At 38.7% G+C, this 20,808-nt stretch overlaps 1 protein-coding gene across 2 annotated transcripts in view; it reads right to left on the bottom strand.

Annotated features, from left to right (window-relative positions):
* LOC126458502 (transmembrane protein 18) overlaps positions 1 to 20,808 on the bottom strand; it is a 44,837-nt gene that overhangs the window by 15,077 nt on the left and 8,952 nt on the right. For both annotated transcript variants that reach the window (XM_050095597.1, XM_050095596.1), the window contains exon 3: positions 17,353 to 17,407. In XM_050095597.1, coding sequence (XP_049951554.1) covers positions 17,353 to 17,407 — 55 coding nt within the window. The remainder of the gene's footprint in view (positions 1 to 17,352; positions 17,408 to 20,808) is intronic.

Below are 20,808 nucleotides of genomic sequence, written 5' to 3' on the forward strand. Positions count from 1 at the left end.
TGTCGCCAAGTTCATCCCATGGCTCATGAGCCAAGACCAGAAACACCTCCACCTCGCACTCTGTGAAGAGGTTTTGGATCGCACAAATGAGAACGAGATGTTCCTTAAGAGAATCATAACTGGTGATGAGACGTGGGTCCACAGTTATTATGATGAGACCAAGGTTCAGTCTTCACAATGGGTTGGGAAAGGTTCTCCAAGACCTAAACAAGCTTGTCAGGTCAGGTCAAATGTCAAAGCCATGCTGATAGTTTTCTTTGACTTTGAAGGATTACTTCACCATGAATTCTTGTCACAGGGACAAACTGTTAATTGATGGTACTATCAGGACATTCTGTGATGAAAAAAAAAAAAAAATTATGTGAGAAGGAAATGGCCTGAAATGTGGAGAGACAATTCATGACTCTTGCATCATGACAATGTACCTACAGATTCATCCTTGTTGGTGCATGACTGTTGCACAAAAAACGAAATCACTGTGCTGCTTCATCCTGCCTACTCTCTGACCTGGCCCCTGCAGACTTTTTGTTATTTTCAAAGTTGAAAACCCCATCGAAAGGATGAAGATTTGCAATGGTAGACAAGATTTTTTAAAAAAAAAGAAAGAAAAAAAAAATGTAGATGGCACTTCGCACGATCCAGCAAGAGATGTACCAAGAGTGCTTCCACAAGTAGAAATGGCGTTGGGAGTGGTATATCAGTTGTGGAGTGGGGTATTTTGAGGGAGACCATGCATAATATGTAAAAAGTAAATGTAGAAAAATTTTGTGGACAAAGTTCCGGAATTCTTTTAACATACTAATTCGCTATTAGTGCAGGGATACTGAATATTAAAACGGTATCCTCCCCCCACTGTTTCTTTGAAGTCAATGTGTGTTGCACAATACTAGTTAACTAAACCTTTTTCAAAGTAAGGATGTTATGAATTTTCAGCTACTTTAGCCCGGTTTCCTTGCAGCCTAAAAGTTTAGACATTTGTTGTGTTGTAGCTACAAAAATTAGCAGAGTGCTGTTATGAAGACAACTGACTGTTTTCACAAACCAAGCAATTACTTCCAAATCTTTGTGAATATAGAAAAAGGAGACCTATGCGAAGTGCCTTTTCTCTCCTTTACTATAAACAAATTATGGCAAACTTGTGGTCTATTACTCTCTTAACACAAATCTTACAATTCATTTTTCTCAGAATGACTGCCAACTCCGTTTCTCTTTGTTGATTGTGTGTTAGTACCCTCTGATAGCCACACTCCCCATCTGCAGCTTAAGAAGGATAAACCATCACTTTCCCATAAGATGCTAGGTAATGTGTGGCCCTGAAATTTGAATGAACTTATTAGAAATTCAACAGGCATCTATAACACAGGCATGTAGCACACACTTGAGTTTGAGGTTTTAGCAGAGGATTTTATCGCAATTGTGGTCAGAGAAACATATCCACAGTCAGAGTAACAGAGAATTCATGGAACTAAATGCTTGGAACCCTCCTCCTTGATGGGGTGGACTTTTTTTTTTTTTTTTTGGCTGCTCTGTGTTCTGCTAGTATTCTTTGGGAAGTCTGGTTGACAATTCATAGAATTAATTTTTGCCTTATTTTAATGTGAACTGAGGTGAATTTTCATTGCCATTAGCTGCAAACATCTGACTTTTGAGGATACGCCGCCGGGAGATGCTGATTCAACTTATGTCAGATTTGTTCTAAAATTCTTTGTTGTTATTATTTTACATGACCTCTTCTCTGAGGTTTTTATTCATCATCTCTGCTTCTTCACTGACAATATCTTGCCAATACATGCTGTCATGTTGGAAATTGTTACTCTTTGTATTTTTAACACACTATAGGCCGTGTCACATAGGGTGGAACTTCCACGCATAGAAGCGGAGTGGTAGAAAAGCGTGGAGGGGATGAGCTCTGCACATGCCACGCAGCAGAGAGGGAGCACACAAAGTCCTCATTGATGAACTGTTTTGCTGTGGACAACAATCAGGTTGTTTTGCCTACAGAACATCATATCATACATTCAGATCTACAAAGGGAATAACAAATTTTACACACACCAGTCAGTTGTCACGAGGAAAATCTTACTTCATGTCTTGATGATACTGCATCCACTGTTCCACGCTTTAATCCATGTGACATCGGAAGGCGAGAACAGCTGACACAGCTTTGTGAAGACATCAAGAACAAGTTTCTCAAAATGACAACTATCTAATGACAAGGTCATTCAAACTGTTTATAATAACTGTCATTTATTGTTATTTGAACTGTATTATATGACATAAAAATGTAATCCACAACAACTTCAAACACAAACAGAAATCATTATATTTGCTTGACAGCTGCTTCTACTCGATAGTATTTTTAAAAGTACAAGGCATATATATAGGGTTGTGTTTGACTGTAGTTAAGTGTAATCATAAAAAAGAATTACTGGTAGAAAAGACTAATTTAAAGAACTAATGTAGGAGACTATCATAAAAATTATTAGTGTGTTGTCAAATTTTTCACTGTCAATGGGCATTATGAGTCTAAATTTACTCATTTGACATTACTGTGAGAGACCACATTTATAATCCATTAAACAAGCAAACAATTCTACATCTACACCCATGCTCCGCAAGTCACCTGACGGTCTGTGGCGGAGGGTACCTTGAGTACCTCTATCGGTTCTCCCTTCTATTCCAGTCTCGTATTGTTCATGGAAAGAAGGATTGTCAGTATGCCTCTGTGTGGGCTCTAATCTCTCTGATTTTATCCTCATGGTCTCTTCGCGAGATAGAAGTAGGAGGGTCAATATACTGCTTGACTCCTCGGTGAAGGTATGTTCTCGAAACTTCAACAAAAGCCCGTACCGAGCTACTGAGAATCTCTCCTGCAGAGTCTTCCACTGGAGTTTATCTATCATCTCCGTAACGCTTTCGTGATTACTAAATGATACTGTAACAAAGCGCGCTGCTCTCTGTTGGATCTTCTCTATCTCTTCTACCAATCCTATCTGGTATGGATCCCAGACTGCTAAGCAGTATTTAAGCAGTGGGCGAACAAGCGTACTGTAACCTACTTCCTTTGTTTTCGGATTGCATTTCCTTAGGATTCTTCCAATGAATCTCAGTCTGGCATCTGCTTTACCGACGATCAACTTTATATGATCATTCCATTTTAAATCACTCCTAATGCCTACTCTCAGATAATTTATGGAATTAACTGCTTCCAGTTGCTGACCTGCTACATTGTAGATAAATGATAAAGGATCTTTCTTTCTACGTATTCGCAGCACATTACACTTGTCTACATTGAGATTCAATTGCCATTCCCTGCACCATTCGTCAATTCGCTGCAGATCCTCCTGCATTTCAGTACAATTTTCCATTGTTACAACCTCTCGATATACCACCGCATCATCCGCAAAAAGCCTCAGTGAACTTCCGATGTCATCCACAAGGTCATTTATGTATATTGTGAATAGCAACGGTCCTAGGCCACTCCCCTGCGGCACACCTGAAATCACTCTTACTTCGGAAGACTTCTCTCCGTTGAGAATGACATGCTGCGTCCTGTTATCTAGGAACTCTTCAATCCAATCACACAATTGGTCTGATAGTCCATATGCTCTTACTTTGTTCATTAAACGACTGTGGGGAACTGTATCGAATGCCTTGCGGAAGTCAAGAAACACGGCATCTATCTGGGAACCCGTGTCTATGGCCTCTTGAGTCTTGTGGACGAATAGGGCGAGCTGGGTTTCACACGATCGTCTTTTTCGAAACCTATGCTGATTCCTATAGAGTAGATTTCTAGTTTCCAGAAAAGTCATTATACTCTAACATAATACGTGTTCCAAAATTCTACAACTGATCGACGTGACTCTTCTGTGAGTAACTTGAAGGACTACTGGCCGATAATACTGGAAACCACTAGTATATCGACAAGGAACTGTCCCTGCCATTTTAGAGCATTTTCCAATTTGTAGCTTGGAAAAGACATTGATTTACCTGTGAAAATATTGGAGTTTTGCTGAATTTATCAAGCAACATTTTTGTACGCTATTAGAGCATACAAAACACCGGGAAAAGCTTAACTTTTTCTTGGACAATATGTTGAACATGCTCCTGCAGTCTCTGCTTGTGTCTTGAAATGTCAACAGTAGGAGTCCCACTTTCAAATTCACTTTTGAAAAAGTTATACATGTGGTAAATACTCCCCCTCAACTCGGTGCCTGTTATCTTGAAGGTTTACCTAAACCCCATATAGCATTTAATCTGTGCCCAAATTAATTCCATGGGATTATACTAATAGTGATATGTTGGTAAATGCAAAACTGTGTGACCACATTCACGTGCAAGAAAGTCAAGTTTGCACATTCTGCCATGTTGCTTGCATAAATTAATGAGCTGCAAGAGTATGGTTGATACTGTGGGAAATATTTTTATTTTTAAGTCAGGGCAAAATATCTTCTTTCCTGGTGTAACGGTACTTTGACTACTGCGCCTCCGCCAGAGCAAAGATGTGACCTACGATCGCGTTTGCGGAAGAGCGCTGCGTCAGCGACAGATTTTCATAAGTAATTTTGATTTTTTTTTTTCTTTTGCGTAGGTGCTTGTCTTAACAACTAGTTCATTACTCTCTTGCTATCTTGTCTTCATACGTTTAAGACGTGTATTTTTTGGCAGTGATGTTAAAGAATGATTTTAAGTGGAAATTAAAACTATATTATGAAACAAACACACGGCGTAAGTTATTTCAGTAGTGATTCACAATGGTTATCACCAAATTTATAAATTAATCCAGACAGTGAGAACTTCAAGAAATTTTCATCAGACGGAGAACAAGAGGACCAGCGAACAATGAAAACAGGACATACTACAAGAAAATCAAGAAGTATTCCAGATGCAGCCACGAAGACTATATTATACTAGATACTACGTTTCTGACAGAATTATAAGGTTAATTTCAACTTATTTCTGATGCTATTTCCTTACAGTCACTTTTTGTAGTGTCGCCGACACGGTCTGCCATTCCCGGTCAAATTACAGCACTATCTCAATCAGTAATACGAAGTCCACCTTATCCGTAACTTATTCCATCAAAATTCAAACCCAGTCAGATTTTCTATTTTTTATTTTCACGGGAGAGCCCCAAAGAAGGAAACACTACACTGGTGTTTGTGTTTTCTCTGTAACAGCTGAATGGTAAATGGCCTGGTACATTACAGTGATTGTCTTTGAAGGAAGATATGCCAAGAATTGTTCAGTGAAACACTTAACAAGACTGAAAGCGTGGATTTCTGAATGGTAGTCACTGCTGTTTTTCTTCCACCTAAATCTAAGTTTGCTCTCAAGAACAAAACAAGAAGAAAAGCCAGCACGCAGAACAATTACCTGAGAACCTATTCCTATCGGAACTGTAAAACCATCAGTATCATCACTCATTTTTCAGCAGGTCTTCCTGGAATGATTCCGATTCACCCATGTTTCATAAAGGTAATACATTGTAGAACTACTTCTTTCTCTTGTATCGTATGTCTTTATAATAGATGTGGTTTGTGCTGCATCTATAACACTTCTTTCAACTAAACTCTCTCTATAGCATATTTGAAACCAATGCCTTTTAAAATTGTTTACACATATGAAGCACTACATCTGAAGCTAATGTTCTCATGTGTAACTGTAACAAGCTCTTGTGATGATCTGTATTCACCATTCACATGGAGCACTTTAAGACATGGCTGTCGAAACCATTTACTGGTGTTGCAGGGTTCTTGTGATTCTGATACTTTCCATGTAACATGAAGTCCCAAGATTCCTACAGCTCTGATACTTTCATTTACAATGCTCTTTACAGTTCTCTTGCTGACAACACATGCTTCTGCAGTCTGTTATTGTGCCTTGAAATGTCAACAGTAGGGGTCCCACTTTCAAATTCACTTTTGAAAAAGTTATACATGTGGTAGATACTCCCCCTCATTTGCTTGTGAAGCACTTCACACTTACTGCTGCCACCTGACATTTTTCAATCGCACTAAAACTTTTACAGATTCATATACACAGCTATATTTCTACAAGAAAAAAGAACATCAATAGCTGAATGAATAATTTGGTTGTCACAAACTATGGCAACAGTACAGCACACAGGAGAGAGGCTCTCGCCGTCTAGCCGTAACTCGCGGTTAGCCACTTGGAAAAAGAATGAATCTTATAGGTTGCCAGTGATTAATGGAGGGGATGTGCAAAATGGCTAAAAATTGGGTTGCCTTCCTACATGATGATGACTTTAACAGGCTCAAATTAAATTAATCACCTTAAAACGAAAATTCACTGGACAAAACTTTAAAATTAGAGAGATAGAAGGACTGGCCAGTACTCCAGGAGGCAAAATTCCAGTACTTCTGACATGCATTTAAAAGTGGAAACATTAATTCTAACTTTAGTGTCTATTAGTTCTTCAGGGAGTAAAGAGGGATATGTTGAGAAGGTCAGACACGAATGGCGTATCACTCATACTTAAGGACTCTATCTGCTGTGAGGACTGTATGGAACAAAGATGGAGAGGGAGGCATCAGAGAGTAGGATGTCAAAAATAGTACACTGGTAAGGAGCAGTGATCTTTAGATTGCCTGGATGTAGAATTCTGGTCTCTGAGCATATAATTTCTATATGCTTGAAAATTCCTGTTGTCTGCATCATCTGCCCTGCAGTATTTAGGCAGATGTTTCCACCGGTTTGTATTCGATTAAGAATTATTTACTTATTTCTGGTTATGAACTTTATGCCGTTTACTATATGGTACCTATTACAACACACACACACACACACACACACACACACACACACACACACACACAGAGAGAGAGAGAGAGAGAGAGAGAGAGAGAGAGAGAGAGAGAGAGAGAAGAGGAAGGGGGGAGGGGAGGAGAGGAGTGCAGACAGGGAGAGGACCAGATGTGGGTGGAGGGGGGAGGAAGAGGGGGAGGGGAAAGGCAAGGTTGGGGTTGGGGTGGAGGGGAGGGATGGATAATCTAAATAAAATGTAATAAATAAATAAGTAAACAATTATACTACATAAAAATAACAAAAAGAAGTGGGAAGACTGTATAACAGATGTCATGTGCATGAAGTTGGTGAGGATATGTTTGACAGCAGATTCCCATCTCCTAAATTCCATGGGAGAATTCAAACAGCCTGTTTGATGTATCAGGGAGTCAGTTCCACTGTGCTGACAAGGGAAGCTCCCCATCACCCCCCCCCCCCCCCCCCCACTTAGATTTAGTTGTACAATGGCCCAGTGGGAAGCCCTTCAAAACTGAATGCACATCAAGCATGAAAACAGGAAAAAGGTGTGCTGATCTGTGAAAAAAAAAGAGGCAAAATCAAAACAGCGAACGTTCCAACCTCAAGATGTGCAACAATGAGTGAATTGTAAGTATCATGCTGGTGTAGTTGTGGGGTGATGGTGTTGGACTGCGAAATGGAAGAGATCTGTGGTCAAATCTCCCTTGTACCCCATTTTTTTCCCACAAAATTATGAACTTTCCATCCGATCATTGAGGTGTCTGTTCTCCTACTGTAGTTTTACCAATTGTCATACTATAAATTGGTTATAGACTATGTCATATGGTGTAATATATTTACTGTTGCAAGTAAATGTGTTGAGTAGTGAAAGTAGGCAAGAGGCTGCACAGACTTCTCACTGGAATGAAAACAACAAATAAATGGGTGTGAACTATGTCACAAAAAAGAATTCAAGAGTCAAAACTTACAAAATGGAATGCAAGAGTCAATGTATGGCACTTGTGTACAACAAATAAGAGTCATGCGTCTGGAGATCACTTCCTCACACCTTGCTGTTGCAAACAGACATTACACCACGACACAGACACACATTTGAATACAGTGAACAGACACATCAATGACAAGACAGACAGTTCATAATTTCCTGGAAAAAAAGTTACAGGGCATGAGAGATTTGGACACAGATCTCCACTTTTGCAGTTCAACACCGTGACCACATAACAATGACAACATGGCTACTCAGTTATGTTCGATGTTGCACATCTTTAGCTTGGGTCATTCACTGTTTCGATTTTGTTTCTTTTTTCACAGTCCAGTACACCTTCTTCCTGTTTTCATGTTTGATCCGTGTTCATTGTTTGATGTGCTATCCACAGGGCCACCTTACCACTAAATCAGAGGGGGTGTGATGGGGAGTTTCCTTTGTGAATATACTCAGCAACTGGGTCCTAAGAAAGTATTTAGACTTTTGCCAATCTTTGCCCTCAAAAACCTAATACCCTGAGACATGAATTTCCAGGGCACTGATATATACTGTAGTGCCATGAACTGTGCAACATGCAGTGTGGTGTAATAGCATCAGTGGCTAAATGCTGACGGTTGCCAGTTCAAACCCAACCACCAAAAATTGCTTGTCATTTAGTATTTATAGTTTCTGGAATGTTCTCAAAGTTTCTTACAATTGTAATTTTTGTATATTCTGGAATCTTCTATGTTTATGTAAATAGCAGCATTCTCCATACAGGAGTTCAGTGCTGCCTTTATGTCAATGTTCATAATAAATATTCTTAGAGTGCTAAGTGTTGTACTACACTGATGACTGTTTTCAGATTTAGATTTTAATCTGGTTACAATGTGACTTTCTTAGGTGGAGACACCAGGTATTCGAAACAACTACATCACTGTGGCTTCAATTAGACAACATACAAGCTGTTGCTTAGACAGACAGGAACCAGAATACAAACAGTACATTGTCCCCGCAGTGTGTATATTCATGAGGGCCAATTGAATTCCAAACAGCAGTAATACATCTGCACACAACATATCCATCAATGTTTTCTGGCGATGCTGTACAGTACCTGACAAAATGGCTGAATGGTTTTGACCGAGTGGCCAGGTATGACAGGTTAGATGATATGATGTGTTTGGTAAATGTGTACTCCTACCTGGACAGCACACCCAAGGGCTGGCTTGAGAACAATGAAGAGAAGTTCAATATCTGGGCTGAATTCCAGGCTGAACTGAAGAAAACATTTGGTGAAAATCAGCAGCAAGTCTGCTTAGTGGAAAAACAAATAAAGAACAGTGCCCAACATAAAGGGGAAATGTCAGTCCTACATACAGAATGCTTTGGCCCTATGCTACACTGTGAATACACATATGACAGAAGCTGACAAAACATTACACTTGATGAATGGAGTCACAGAAGGCATGTACCAAGCTCTTCTTGTAAAGACTGTCACTACAACTGAGGAAATCATCAAGTGGTTCCTTACGATAGAGGACATGCAACAGAAAAAGAGTCAGACAAAAGAGGTATGACCAGCTCCCAAATATGATCCCTAAGGAAGTTGTGTATGACCACTGTCACCTCGCATCTCTCGTATGCCAGGTTGTAGGAGGAGAGAGACACCATATTATGGCAGCCAGAACTGTCGAGCCTATTAAGCAAAAGCTAGCTATCAAGAATGTCGACCCCCTATGTCAAGAGGTAGTAGAGAATGTTGAAGAAGAGGTGTATTTATCTTTAGCACCAATCTACGCCACCAATCTATGCCACCATTCGAGCATGCCAGAAAGAATGGACTAGGCTGGGTCAGACATATGCTGCAACTGTCAAATGACAACCCAGAGCCTGACAAATGCAAGTACAACCCCTCAGAAGCACACAAATTTTGAAGACTGAGTACAACACACTGGTATGTTTCCATGGTTGATGACCTGGACGTGCTATACAGTAACACAGAGAGAGAAGATGCATTTTCAATGACTACTAAGCTGCCAGATGTATAGCATCACACTAGTTCTGTTCCCACCAGTCAACTGCAGATGATTATAGTCAACCTATGGGACAAAACCTATGGCTGTACCTTGGATGAGGTTGCTCTCCAACGTGCCATAGCTGTTCTCTGCTGTCATACAGATGTACCAATTGCTCACTTAGCAATGCTCAATTAAACTGTGAAGCTTTTGTTGGTTTTGCTTGCCTAGCTGCCGGATTCAGGAAAACTAAGTGAGGTGATCACCTATGGAGGAGAAGCCGATGAAAATCCTTCAGCCTGCTGTCATGAACAAGACACAGTCCAGTAGTCAAGCTTGATGCTCAATTTAACTATGAAGATTCTTTTGATTACAAAAGCTACTTAGGCTCACAAAGGAAATCTACGTGCTAGTGACAATCATAAATATTGTATCTGGGTAAGGTGGCATGAGCATAAGATAGCTGAAGCTGTTCAGGAAGAACTGCTGAATGACATCAACAAATAATTGTGTTGCACTACCGTTAAAGAAAACACAAGGGAGGAAGATGCTATTGAACTGCCAATAGCATTGGGCCTGAATGAGGAACAACGTTGGCAAATGTCAGCCATTCTGTACCAATTTTCAGGTACTTTCAAATTCAGAACACAGAAATGATAGCCCAAGTGACCCATGGTAATACACCGTAACAACACTGGTGGTCATGCGCCAATTCATCAATTACCCAGTAAGTTTATTGCATCAAATCATTGCATAGAAGCTAGCCTATAACAAATTTTATGCATTGTTCACCTGCTGAACAATGGAGAATCAGGGAGGAAGTGGAGAAGACACACTGCACATTCAGAGAGTCCCTGGTCTTCTCCTGTGGCTCTTGTGAAAAAAGATGGCACATGGAATTTCTGTGTCAGCTACTCACAAACGAACAAAACGATGGAATGATGACACCATACACTGCTTGAGAGGAAGAAAGTATTTCTCAACTATGAACCTGCAACTATTGGCAAATCGAGATTGACAGGTAAAAGACTTTCTACTTTCTTTGTAGCTCCTGATGGCATCTATGAGTTCAAAATTATGCCATTTGGATCGTGCAATGCACCAGTTACCTCTTTCATCTGGATCACATTTGTTATTTTTTTGAATACATTTGAAGGACATCTAAGCCACTTGAAAACTGTATAGAAGCATGTTCATCAGACTGCATGTCTCTGCCTGTATCTGAATAAGTGCCTCCAGCACACAAGAAATAAAACTCTTGGGAAACCTAGTGAATCAAAATGGCGTCCATTCTGATATACAAAAATAACATCACTTGTGTATTCTGACTTCTTGGCACATTCATGTTGTGAAAAATTTTCTTGGAATGTTCTCATACAAGGACTATCCAGAAAGCTGGTTACGTTTTGGCATGCAGTGACGATGGGCGGGACTAGTGCAGCAATACTGCTGTCCGAGCATTTGCTGTTCAGCCAGCATTCACCCGTGCCAACACTTGGTTCATATCATTTCCTGTTATTTCATAATAAAAGTTTTAAATGTGCCCCAAAATTGAAAATATCAAGAGTTGTGAAATGAGGTCAGTAATAAGGTTTTCATTGACAAAAAAGCATTCACCAATTGGAATTTATCAACATGTTTGTGAAGCATACGGAAATAACAATCATTGAAAGCGGAGTGCACCGATGGTGCATTAGGTTTCAAAGTGGATGAACTAATGTTCACAATGAAGAGTGAAGTGGACAATCAAGCATTGTGACTGATGAACTGGCTGTGAAGGTCTATGAGAAATTCAAGAAAACTATTGATTCACAATGACAGAGCTCTTGTTTGGTTTTCCACAAATTCAATGAAGTTTATTACATCAAATCATTGCACAACAGCTGGGCAATCACAAATTTTATGCAAGATCAATGCCAAAAACCTTAACAGAAAACCACAAGAACAAACTTGGAGTTGAAGCCAAATTGCAATCACAACAAGAACACAGGGGAGTAGATGATTTCTCGGTTTTTGGCAAAGAAAATTGAGATTTCAAAGTTTTATATCATTAACCTTAAATAAACATGATTTCAGGAGATATAACACACCAATATCCTCTTTGACAATGTACAACACATTTTGTTTAATAAGTCACAATGACACATCTTTGGACCCCAAATAAACCTCCTGATGAGGTGTTTGAAAACAGTCGTTCAGAAAACTAATTCAGTAGCAACAAAATGTACGTTTGTTCAGTAAAAGACAAATAACTGGAGCAATAAATGTCACTGAATTTCAAATTTATCTATTATTCATGAGGTTTTTTTATTCATAGGTGATGAATAATTGCTTTTGTTCACATAAATAATGTTTTGAATGTACTTTTAGATTGAAGGAGACCACCCACCGAAAAACAGAAGTACCAAATTGCAGTCTCTCTCTCTCTCTCTCTCTCTCTCTCACACACACACACACACACACACACACACACACACACACCTATACGGAGTCAGCTAGAACAACAGTACCAACGCTATTTTATGGCAGGCAGTCACTGATTGTGAAAACTAGTCTACCTGCCATAAAACAGCATTGGCACCATGTAGCGGCACAGTCTCTCTCTCTCTCTCTCTCTCTCTCTCTCTCTCTCTCTCTCTCTCTCTCTCTCTCTCTGTGTGTGTGTGTGTGTGTGTGTGTGTGTGTGTGTGTGTGTGTGTGCGCGCGCTAGCAAGTTTTCTTTCTTTTGTGTGCTTATCTTCAATTTGATGCTTCTACTTCTGGTGAGTGGTCTCGATTAATCCTAAAGTATTTACATTCTACACGAACTCTCCTACAACAATAAATTTTGAATAAATATTTCACTCGTTATTCACTAATAATGAACAATAATTTCTATCAGTAGGTGTTATTTGTTAGTCACATAAATATTGCCTAACTCTGGTGTAATGGAGCACATTGTGCATGCGGTGCACACTGCAAATTCATAGCAAGTGAGTGTTGAGTGCATGACGTCCACGTGGCTGTGGACAAGCGCGACATCTGCATCGCTGTTGACAACTGCTCACTCAATCAGAGCCAGCGTCAGTCATCTTCACAATTTCTGCCAAAATTTGCAATGTGTATTCATGCTCTGTCACAATCACTGTAGTCGCGTACAGAATGTGTGCTTGCAGGGCTCCACCTACCTCCAACAGATGAACGTCTTCATAGTATACTTTAATAAGAGGTGAGCAGTATGTTATCAATTTATGCTGATGTCTAACTGAGAGACTAGAATACAATATTGTCCCTTATGGCCTTTGTATACAACACAGCAAAGCGAGACGCTACGGGCTTCATACAGACCTTTCTGGTGAGGCCGAAGTGACAATGGATACACTGTTCCTGTTCCAAGTGGGCAATACTCTGAAGAAATATGTGAAACACCTCATCCCCAAGACTGAAGAAGCAAAACAGATGGCTAGTATATGCACTCTGTATGTCCAGGAGAAAGATCACAAGCACTAAAACAACAAGCACTGGCCAGTGAAATACAGCCCTGCAGACTTTGATATGGATTTTTATGCCTGCGTGGAAAGTTGGATTCTTGGAAAAGTTAATAAAGCACTGTTAATAAAGTTAATAAAATCTGGTTGTATCATATTCTCCATCACTTGTTGGAAATCACATACAAACCTGAGGATTATAACTGTTCAAGAAGACATAAGCATGTAGACACCATCTAAGTCTTCCATATGAAGCCCTACTACAGTCCTGAGGTGCAGATCAGTGATGAGGACTTCTCAATCAAGGAATTTGAAGGTCCACTCAACAACAGTGAATCTTCAATGGGATGGATTACTTCAACGTTCATCATAGTACGAAAGGATCCACCAGCACTGCCATACAAAAGACCACCGACAAGATCTAGATCTATGGTCTTTAGTCAGCTCCAATCAGAATTTCTGAAGCAGTAGATCAATGTTTCTCCAGGATCGGGAACAATGCTGCGAGGTGTACAGTGTGCAGTGGGGGATAAAGTATGTAGTGGAACAATTTTTAAATGTTTATAACAGTGATACAGAGACCTTATGCCTGAAAATAATTTAACAACAGGAAAGCAAAACGATGGCTCTTGAAGGTCGGCTGATCATTTATGAAGAGGGAGGGAAGAAAATCAAAAGGCAGCAGGTAAGTTAGCCATTAAGTAGTACTTATGGGCAAAGTGGTTTCTGCCAACTATTTTATGAAGTAAAAGGAAGTAGATATATTGTCGACATAGGACACATCTCTGACATGGAAATCTCATAAAAGACATAAACATAACAAATAAGGTTTAAATAGAAGGCCACGAAATATGAAGGATAGAGAGTCAAACACACACTGGTTCTAAATATGAAAGGAATAAGGAGTAAAGGTCATGCTAAGGATAAGTTAATCAGCTCCTACTATTACAAAGTCACATAATGCTTGTTTATGAAAGTCAGTAGAAAACAGATAGTCATCACATGAATAGAGTTCCACTAGCGCTTTTTGTAGCAACAATGACACACAAGTGTAGAAGGAATGGTACCTCATACTGTGGAATGAAGCAAACGATTTGGTAAATGAGTGCTTGTGCATTTTGCTTGAAGCAAGATTCTAAAAATGTTCTCTCAATGTATCTGTGACTCACAATTGTAAGCCTCTGTAGTTAAGATTTAAAGAGCATAGCAGGTGATGCCGGCTAGCGGCATGAGTCATTAGCAAAGTGGGTCAGTAACATATGATGTGAGCAAGCACAGAGCTCTTAAAGAGTGCAAAGGGCAATGCCCCAGCTGTATGTAGCTACACCTGTGTCAAAAACAAAAACATTGATGAATCATTGTTGTAGTACGATGTGAATATTGGCATTGTTTATAACTCCAAAAATCAAAACAAAGCACTGCGTATTATGTATTCACATTGTAATAATGTATAGAAACATGCTTATTTAAAAATTTGTTTAAAATTATTAGGAAACTAATTTAAGGCATTTTGTATTGTTTCATGGAATTGTACTGTTGCTGTTTGCTGAGGTTGGAGATGGGAGAATGGAGTGACAGTTGTTGAACTCAACATCACTTTGGAAAGTCTGGAATTTCACAACGCAAGACCACATCATAGACAACAGAATCATCAATATGGTTTGCTGTTGTGGGCTGCTTACTTATGTTCTGGTAAAAGGTGTGAGTGTAATGTTCTTCCATCTCCACATACTTATGAAATGTATAGGTGTTGTGTTTATTTTATTTGTAACCCTGTGAAGTGGATGTCTTTATGACACATTCATATAAATAAGTGCAGAATGGCACGGTGCTTACATAATACTGAAGAAAAGTGTAAAAAACGTTTCATCAAATTGAAAGGACAGCAATGTGCCTATAGTAGTTGTATAGCAGTGTAAATTACAGTTGGTCATTTTAAAGAACAGCAATGTACCAAGTGTGACCAACAATGTAAATTCTTCACAAGAAATATTTTGTTGAATTTAATGGATAGCAATGCAGCGATAGTAGCTTAACAGCAGGATAAAATTTCTGATTAATTGAAGTCTGGCTACACATTACAAACTCACGCAATGTTCGTAAATGAAAGTCAGTACAAAATACATTGTCATTATACGACTAGAGATCCCCTAGCACTTTTTGTAGCAATTGTGACATTCATATACAGGAGGAATGATACCTCACACTGTGGAATGAATCAATGATTTGGTAAATGAGTGCTTGTGCATTTTGCTTGAAGCAAGATTCTAAAATGTTCTCTCAAAGTATCTGTGAATCGCAATTGTAAGCTTCCGTAGGTAAGATTTAAAGAGCACAGTAGACGACATCGGCTAGTGGCGCGAGTCATTAGCAAAGCAAGTCAGCAGTAACATATTGTGCGAGCAAGCACAGAACTCTTAAAGAGTGTGAGGGGCAATGCCCCAGCTGTATGTAGCTACATCTGTGACCAAAACAAAAACATTGTCTTTGTTTATAAACACCCAAAATCATAACAAAACATTTATATTGTAATAGTGTGAAAACATGTCTGTTTACAATTTGTTTAAAGTTATTAGGAAACTAATTTAAGGCATTTTGTGTTGTTTCGTGGACTTGTACTGGACCTGTATGCTGAGGTTGGAGATGAGAGAATGGAGTGACAGTTGTTGAACTCAACACCACTTTGGAAAGTCTAGAGTTTCGCAACGCAGAGCTGAGGGAACAGCCAGTTCTCTAACATCTCCAGATACTGTAGTCCAGTTACAGTAGCACCTTCGAAGAAAAAGGGACCAAAAACTTTATTGGCTGAAATGGCGAACAAATGTACAACTTAATGAAACTTTATAGCTCCCTTAATTCGCTGAAAGATAGTGCCTAGCTCTGCCTTTTGTCGTTGCAGAGTTTTAAATTCCTAAAGTTGTGGTATTCTTTTTGAATCACCCTGTATTTTTGAGGGAAGGGGTTTGTCATACACATGTATATATATCCCTCTCTCTCTTTTTTAACTTGTCATACCATCTTTACCATAGTGGACATATTTCAATTCTCAAATTTTTGTACTTGATGACAGAGTCTTATGGCTTAAATATTTATAGCATTTAAATTGGAAAACAGAAAATATAGTTAAATGGATGAAGAAAGCAGGAAACAAAAAGTACTTATTTTTGACCCCCAAAAGCAGTAAAAGGCAACAAAAAAGTCTTTGGCATATTGGTCCTTAAGGAGTTCCAAAATGTACTATTGTCCAAGCATTCACTCTATTCTTCATGCGATATTTTCCTGATTTAAATAAAATTATTTCTGTGAGGAACTGAAAAGTCTTGGAAAATGCTACATCATTTTTCTTGTAGAAAAAGGAAACTCTACTGAAATCTAAATTTTATTTGATTAAAAATGAAGTAATTTCTTTTTTTTCCATTTTAGTAAAAACTTTTTGATCATCCAATTTAAGGAGTTTACTTGAGCAACACCTAAACTATTCTATTCAGTTAGGTTGGAAGACAGGCTGGAACGTAGAGGTCTAATGTCCTATAATATGCAATTAGAAATTAAAAATTAAATCATTCTGAAAACTAACTTTACCACAGTCTTGAAGGAGGAACAGTCCAGATATTTATTTTGTCTGATTTCTAGAAACAATGGAGAAATTGAATCAGGGCGGTTTTTATGCAGGATGAAGCCTGTTCATAATGGAGTTCATATTAACATCAACTGTCAAGCTGTTACCTAGTCAGTGTCAGAAACACAATTCTAGAATGTAATACTACAAGAATAAATGCACTCATGTTCCCTCTGCCACACTATACTCTGCCCCCCCCCCCCCCCCCCCGCCCCCCTCTCTCTATCATCATTGTGTATTCTGTGGTTTCATACTTCTTTCCTTCCTGTAACTTTCTCATTTCTTTGTTGTTGTTTTTTTTCATCTGATTCAGCATTTATCTGCGAGAATATCTGTTGTTTCACATAATCTCTCTCACAACAAGACAATTCATATTTTTCCAGACATCTATAAACTTGACCAGGTGTGCAAGCCTTTCAATTTGATCCACTTTAGCAGCTTGAGGTCAGTTTTGCTGCTTATTTATAGTAAATGTAGAATACTCAATGTCATTTTACTTACTTCCATTTGCTAGCAGCGATTTCATTTATATTCTCTGAGAAGTACACCAACAACACTGAAAATATACAACACATATATACCATGCATGTTTCTACACATACATATAAATATATACATAAAATAAATAACAAGACTTCAATAGAGCCAGGCTGAATGAACAGCAAAGCAACCATATTTCTATGTAAGTGGTAAACAAGAAAGATCTTAATGAATCTGAAGATAATTTATTGTCCAGCAGAACCATTCTAATTTCAAAATGAAATTACCTTTATCAGAGTTATCAGCTAACATCAGATCATAAAACAGATGGTTCATTCCCACCACTGCAGAAATCACATTGTCAATGGCTGATGACAGCCAGAGTTGGTAGTCATTTTGAAATTAGTGTGTTTGTACAATTTACTGTCACACAACATAAATACTTCATGTGTCTAGTTAGACTGAAATGTTATTCTTTCAAAAGACTTAATGAAGTAAGGATGTTCCTCAATATTTTATGCAATTGAAGATTGTCTTCCAAAATGCAACTATATGACTTCTTTCCTGAGCATTTCTGAAATAAGATTAGTTCATCCCACGGAAAAGTCTTCATTAAGAAATAATGTTCGTCAGACCTTCTCTGCTCTTGAAGAGATCATATCATTTTCTCTTTAACATTGTTCCAGTATAGACATGGAAATATCTGCACAAGTATGTTTTCATAGATCTCACTAACTCTGTCAAAGAGATTTTTAAAAACTATCTACTGAACAATGAAATAGCTATCGCGTCAACACATACGCAAGTCTTTCAATGGAGTAACTGTGGTGATAATGACTGATTGTGAAGTGCAGTGGCATTTGTCACGGGGAAACATCAGTACTTGGCAACTGATGTTTCTTCACCCCCCAACCCCCTCCCTCGCCCAGTCTGCTGTCATAACTAAGTAGGTGTCTTCCAACAGTGTGTGCTGTTTTCTATGCGCTGGAACTAAAGGCTTTTTCTTGGCATCTGCACACTAATGTTTGTGAGGAGCATTTGTGCCCTACTGATGTCATCAGCAGGAGTCCATAAAAATATGGAAGTCCCAGGAACACCATCCAACACAACATTCCTTATGTTGATAAAGCTTCGAAGAGCACTCCTACATCAGTATTTTATTCACGCTTTGAACCCTATAATAGAAGTCAAGAAATCTTTTTCTAGGTGATCTATATGTAAGCACAAAGAAGACCACCTTGCCTGGGCATCAAACTATTGGTGGTGGGAAGAAACAGGAAAGAGATTCTCCTCCCTTCCTGACTCAAGGATGGAAGGCAAGTTTCGTAAAGTCCCTCAAACCAGGAAAGAATAATGCAATTTTCAGGAGCTATCATAGCATTTTCCCAACTAACTGCTTGGTCAAGCTTGAGTTCAGATACTTGCGAGTGTGAGCTCTGAAAGCACCATTCAGCTGTCAATAATGTTACCCTTCAACCAATAAAAATAGATAATGCTAATACTCTATAGATACTTTCTTCCATTTTAAGGAAGCCTGTGCTACTACAGTCTGTCTGTAAACCCAAGAGTGAGTAGCACTTTTGGTGGGGGGAAGTGGCCTTTCTTGTAAGAACACTGCCACCGGCCTACAGGGGCGCCCAAAATCTGCTGCCCGTTAGCTGTCTAGCAGCGTAGATCGGCATGCAGTGGTATACATCGTTTCTGTTTGTGGGATCCTAGTTACCAGTGTCAGTCAGTTAACTTTGTATACTTACTGATATACTTCGATATCCGGAAGTGATGGATAATCATCTAGCATTGCAAGAAAATGTGCAGAATATGAAGAAGAGGAGGTATTTGGGGAATAACGAGCGTTTGATTGTCTCTAATGTTATTATGTGTATTAAAGAGGTGTCCCAAAAAGAACTGTTGGCTAATATTACCAGTCCCAATCAATGGGATGCAACTTATGCAAACGTCAGCCTCGCCCAATAGGACTCATAAGGAAGAAATGCGAAAATAAGTCGCATGGTTTACTGGAATCGCGATGAAGGAAAACGAATAATTTTGGGAGGAAACCCACCATTACAGACAATTTGAAAATCACGTAAAACCTTTGATGCTTATGGAACACTAAATCTCTATCTCAATCACTATCCACCTGATTCGAAGATGTATCACTTAAAACATGTATGCAATAGCTATTCTAAGCACTGCTGAAATTTCCTTCGAAACATGTACACCGATTCTAGACTTCTAAGCAAAAAGCTTGACATATGAGGTGTGTTCACATATTATTTTTATTTTTTAGTAAGAAGTTTATTGTTAATCAACAGCAATGCTATCCTCTTCAAAATATTCCCCATTACATAATAAACACATATGCCAGTGCTTTTCCCAATTCCCAAAACACTTTAGGAACTGTTTCTTCGTGATAGTTTATAGGTCTCTTAACTGTGCATGTTTAATCTCATCCATGCTTGTAAAACTGCTGTCCTTCAACACCTGCTTTGAAATGTTTATACCGCTTGTATGCTCTTGGTTCACTCATAACAGGCTCACCAAAAGTAATACTTAACATTTCTAAAAATTTCATACACTATATTCCATTCTTATAACAAAATTTAATACAGATTCTCTAATCTATTTTTATACAAAACAAATAATCGTTGATGCTAACAAAACACATGTAACCTTTTTGACAGCTGACAACAGAGTAAATACCTCATATGGATAACATTGAACACACACTTTTGAGACACATTTACGAAGACAGTGACAAAAAAGTGGTGCAAATCGGACTAATACAACACACAAAATTATAAATTTCTGCTTACTTTTTAAACACTCTTCGTGTTTCAAGAATTGTAAAGTTTCAATGCAGTCTTTCAAAGAAAACTTCTACCTTTTAGTAGAAACACAAAGTAAGAACAAGCCTTAAATTCCCACATGAATAGGCATTCGGCTCTATGTTTGTAGTAGAATCCTGACCTCCATTCTTATGTTAATATTATTTACTCTATAATGTTGTTTTTCAGAAGTAGTTTTCATTTTTTGTATTCCTTATGGTCTTAATGTATTTGTCTACAAATAAACACGCGGCAGGGCCAGTACTATGTTGTCAAACAGCCTGTAGAAGTGCCTTGTGATGTAGCTGGGTCGGCAGAGTGGGGACTCTGCTCGCTCGCTCTTCAGTTTACTGACAGACTATACTTGGAGGTATATCACAATATGACAATACAACTGTGTATTGGCAACTTGAGCTTTTGAAGACAACTTCCAGTCTTTACATCGTCCTTCTCTTCCAGGCAGTTTTCAGGTATCAAGCCAATGATTATGTCTCAGACAAAAACAAATAAAAGTACAACATCCTTCATTAATATTTTTCAACTACATTAGCTGAAGTAATTAATGATGTATTATTCTCAGTATTATCATCAGTACGATACTGATTCATTATGGATGACCCACCTCTGTTCTTCCCATGAACGTTCACCG

This window comes from Schistocerca serialis, chromosome 2 (genome assembly GCF_023864345.2).
Source record: "Schistocerca serialis cubense isolate TAMUIC-IGC-003099 chromosome 2, iqSchSeri2.2, whole genome shotgun sequence".
Lineage (NCBI taxonomy): Eukaryota > Metazoa > Arthropoda > Insecta > Orthoptera > Acrididae > Schistocerca > Schistocerca serialis.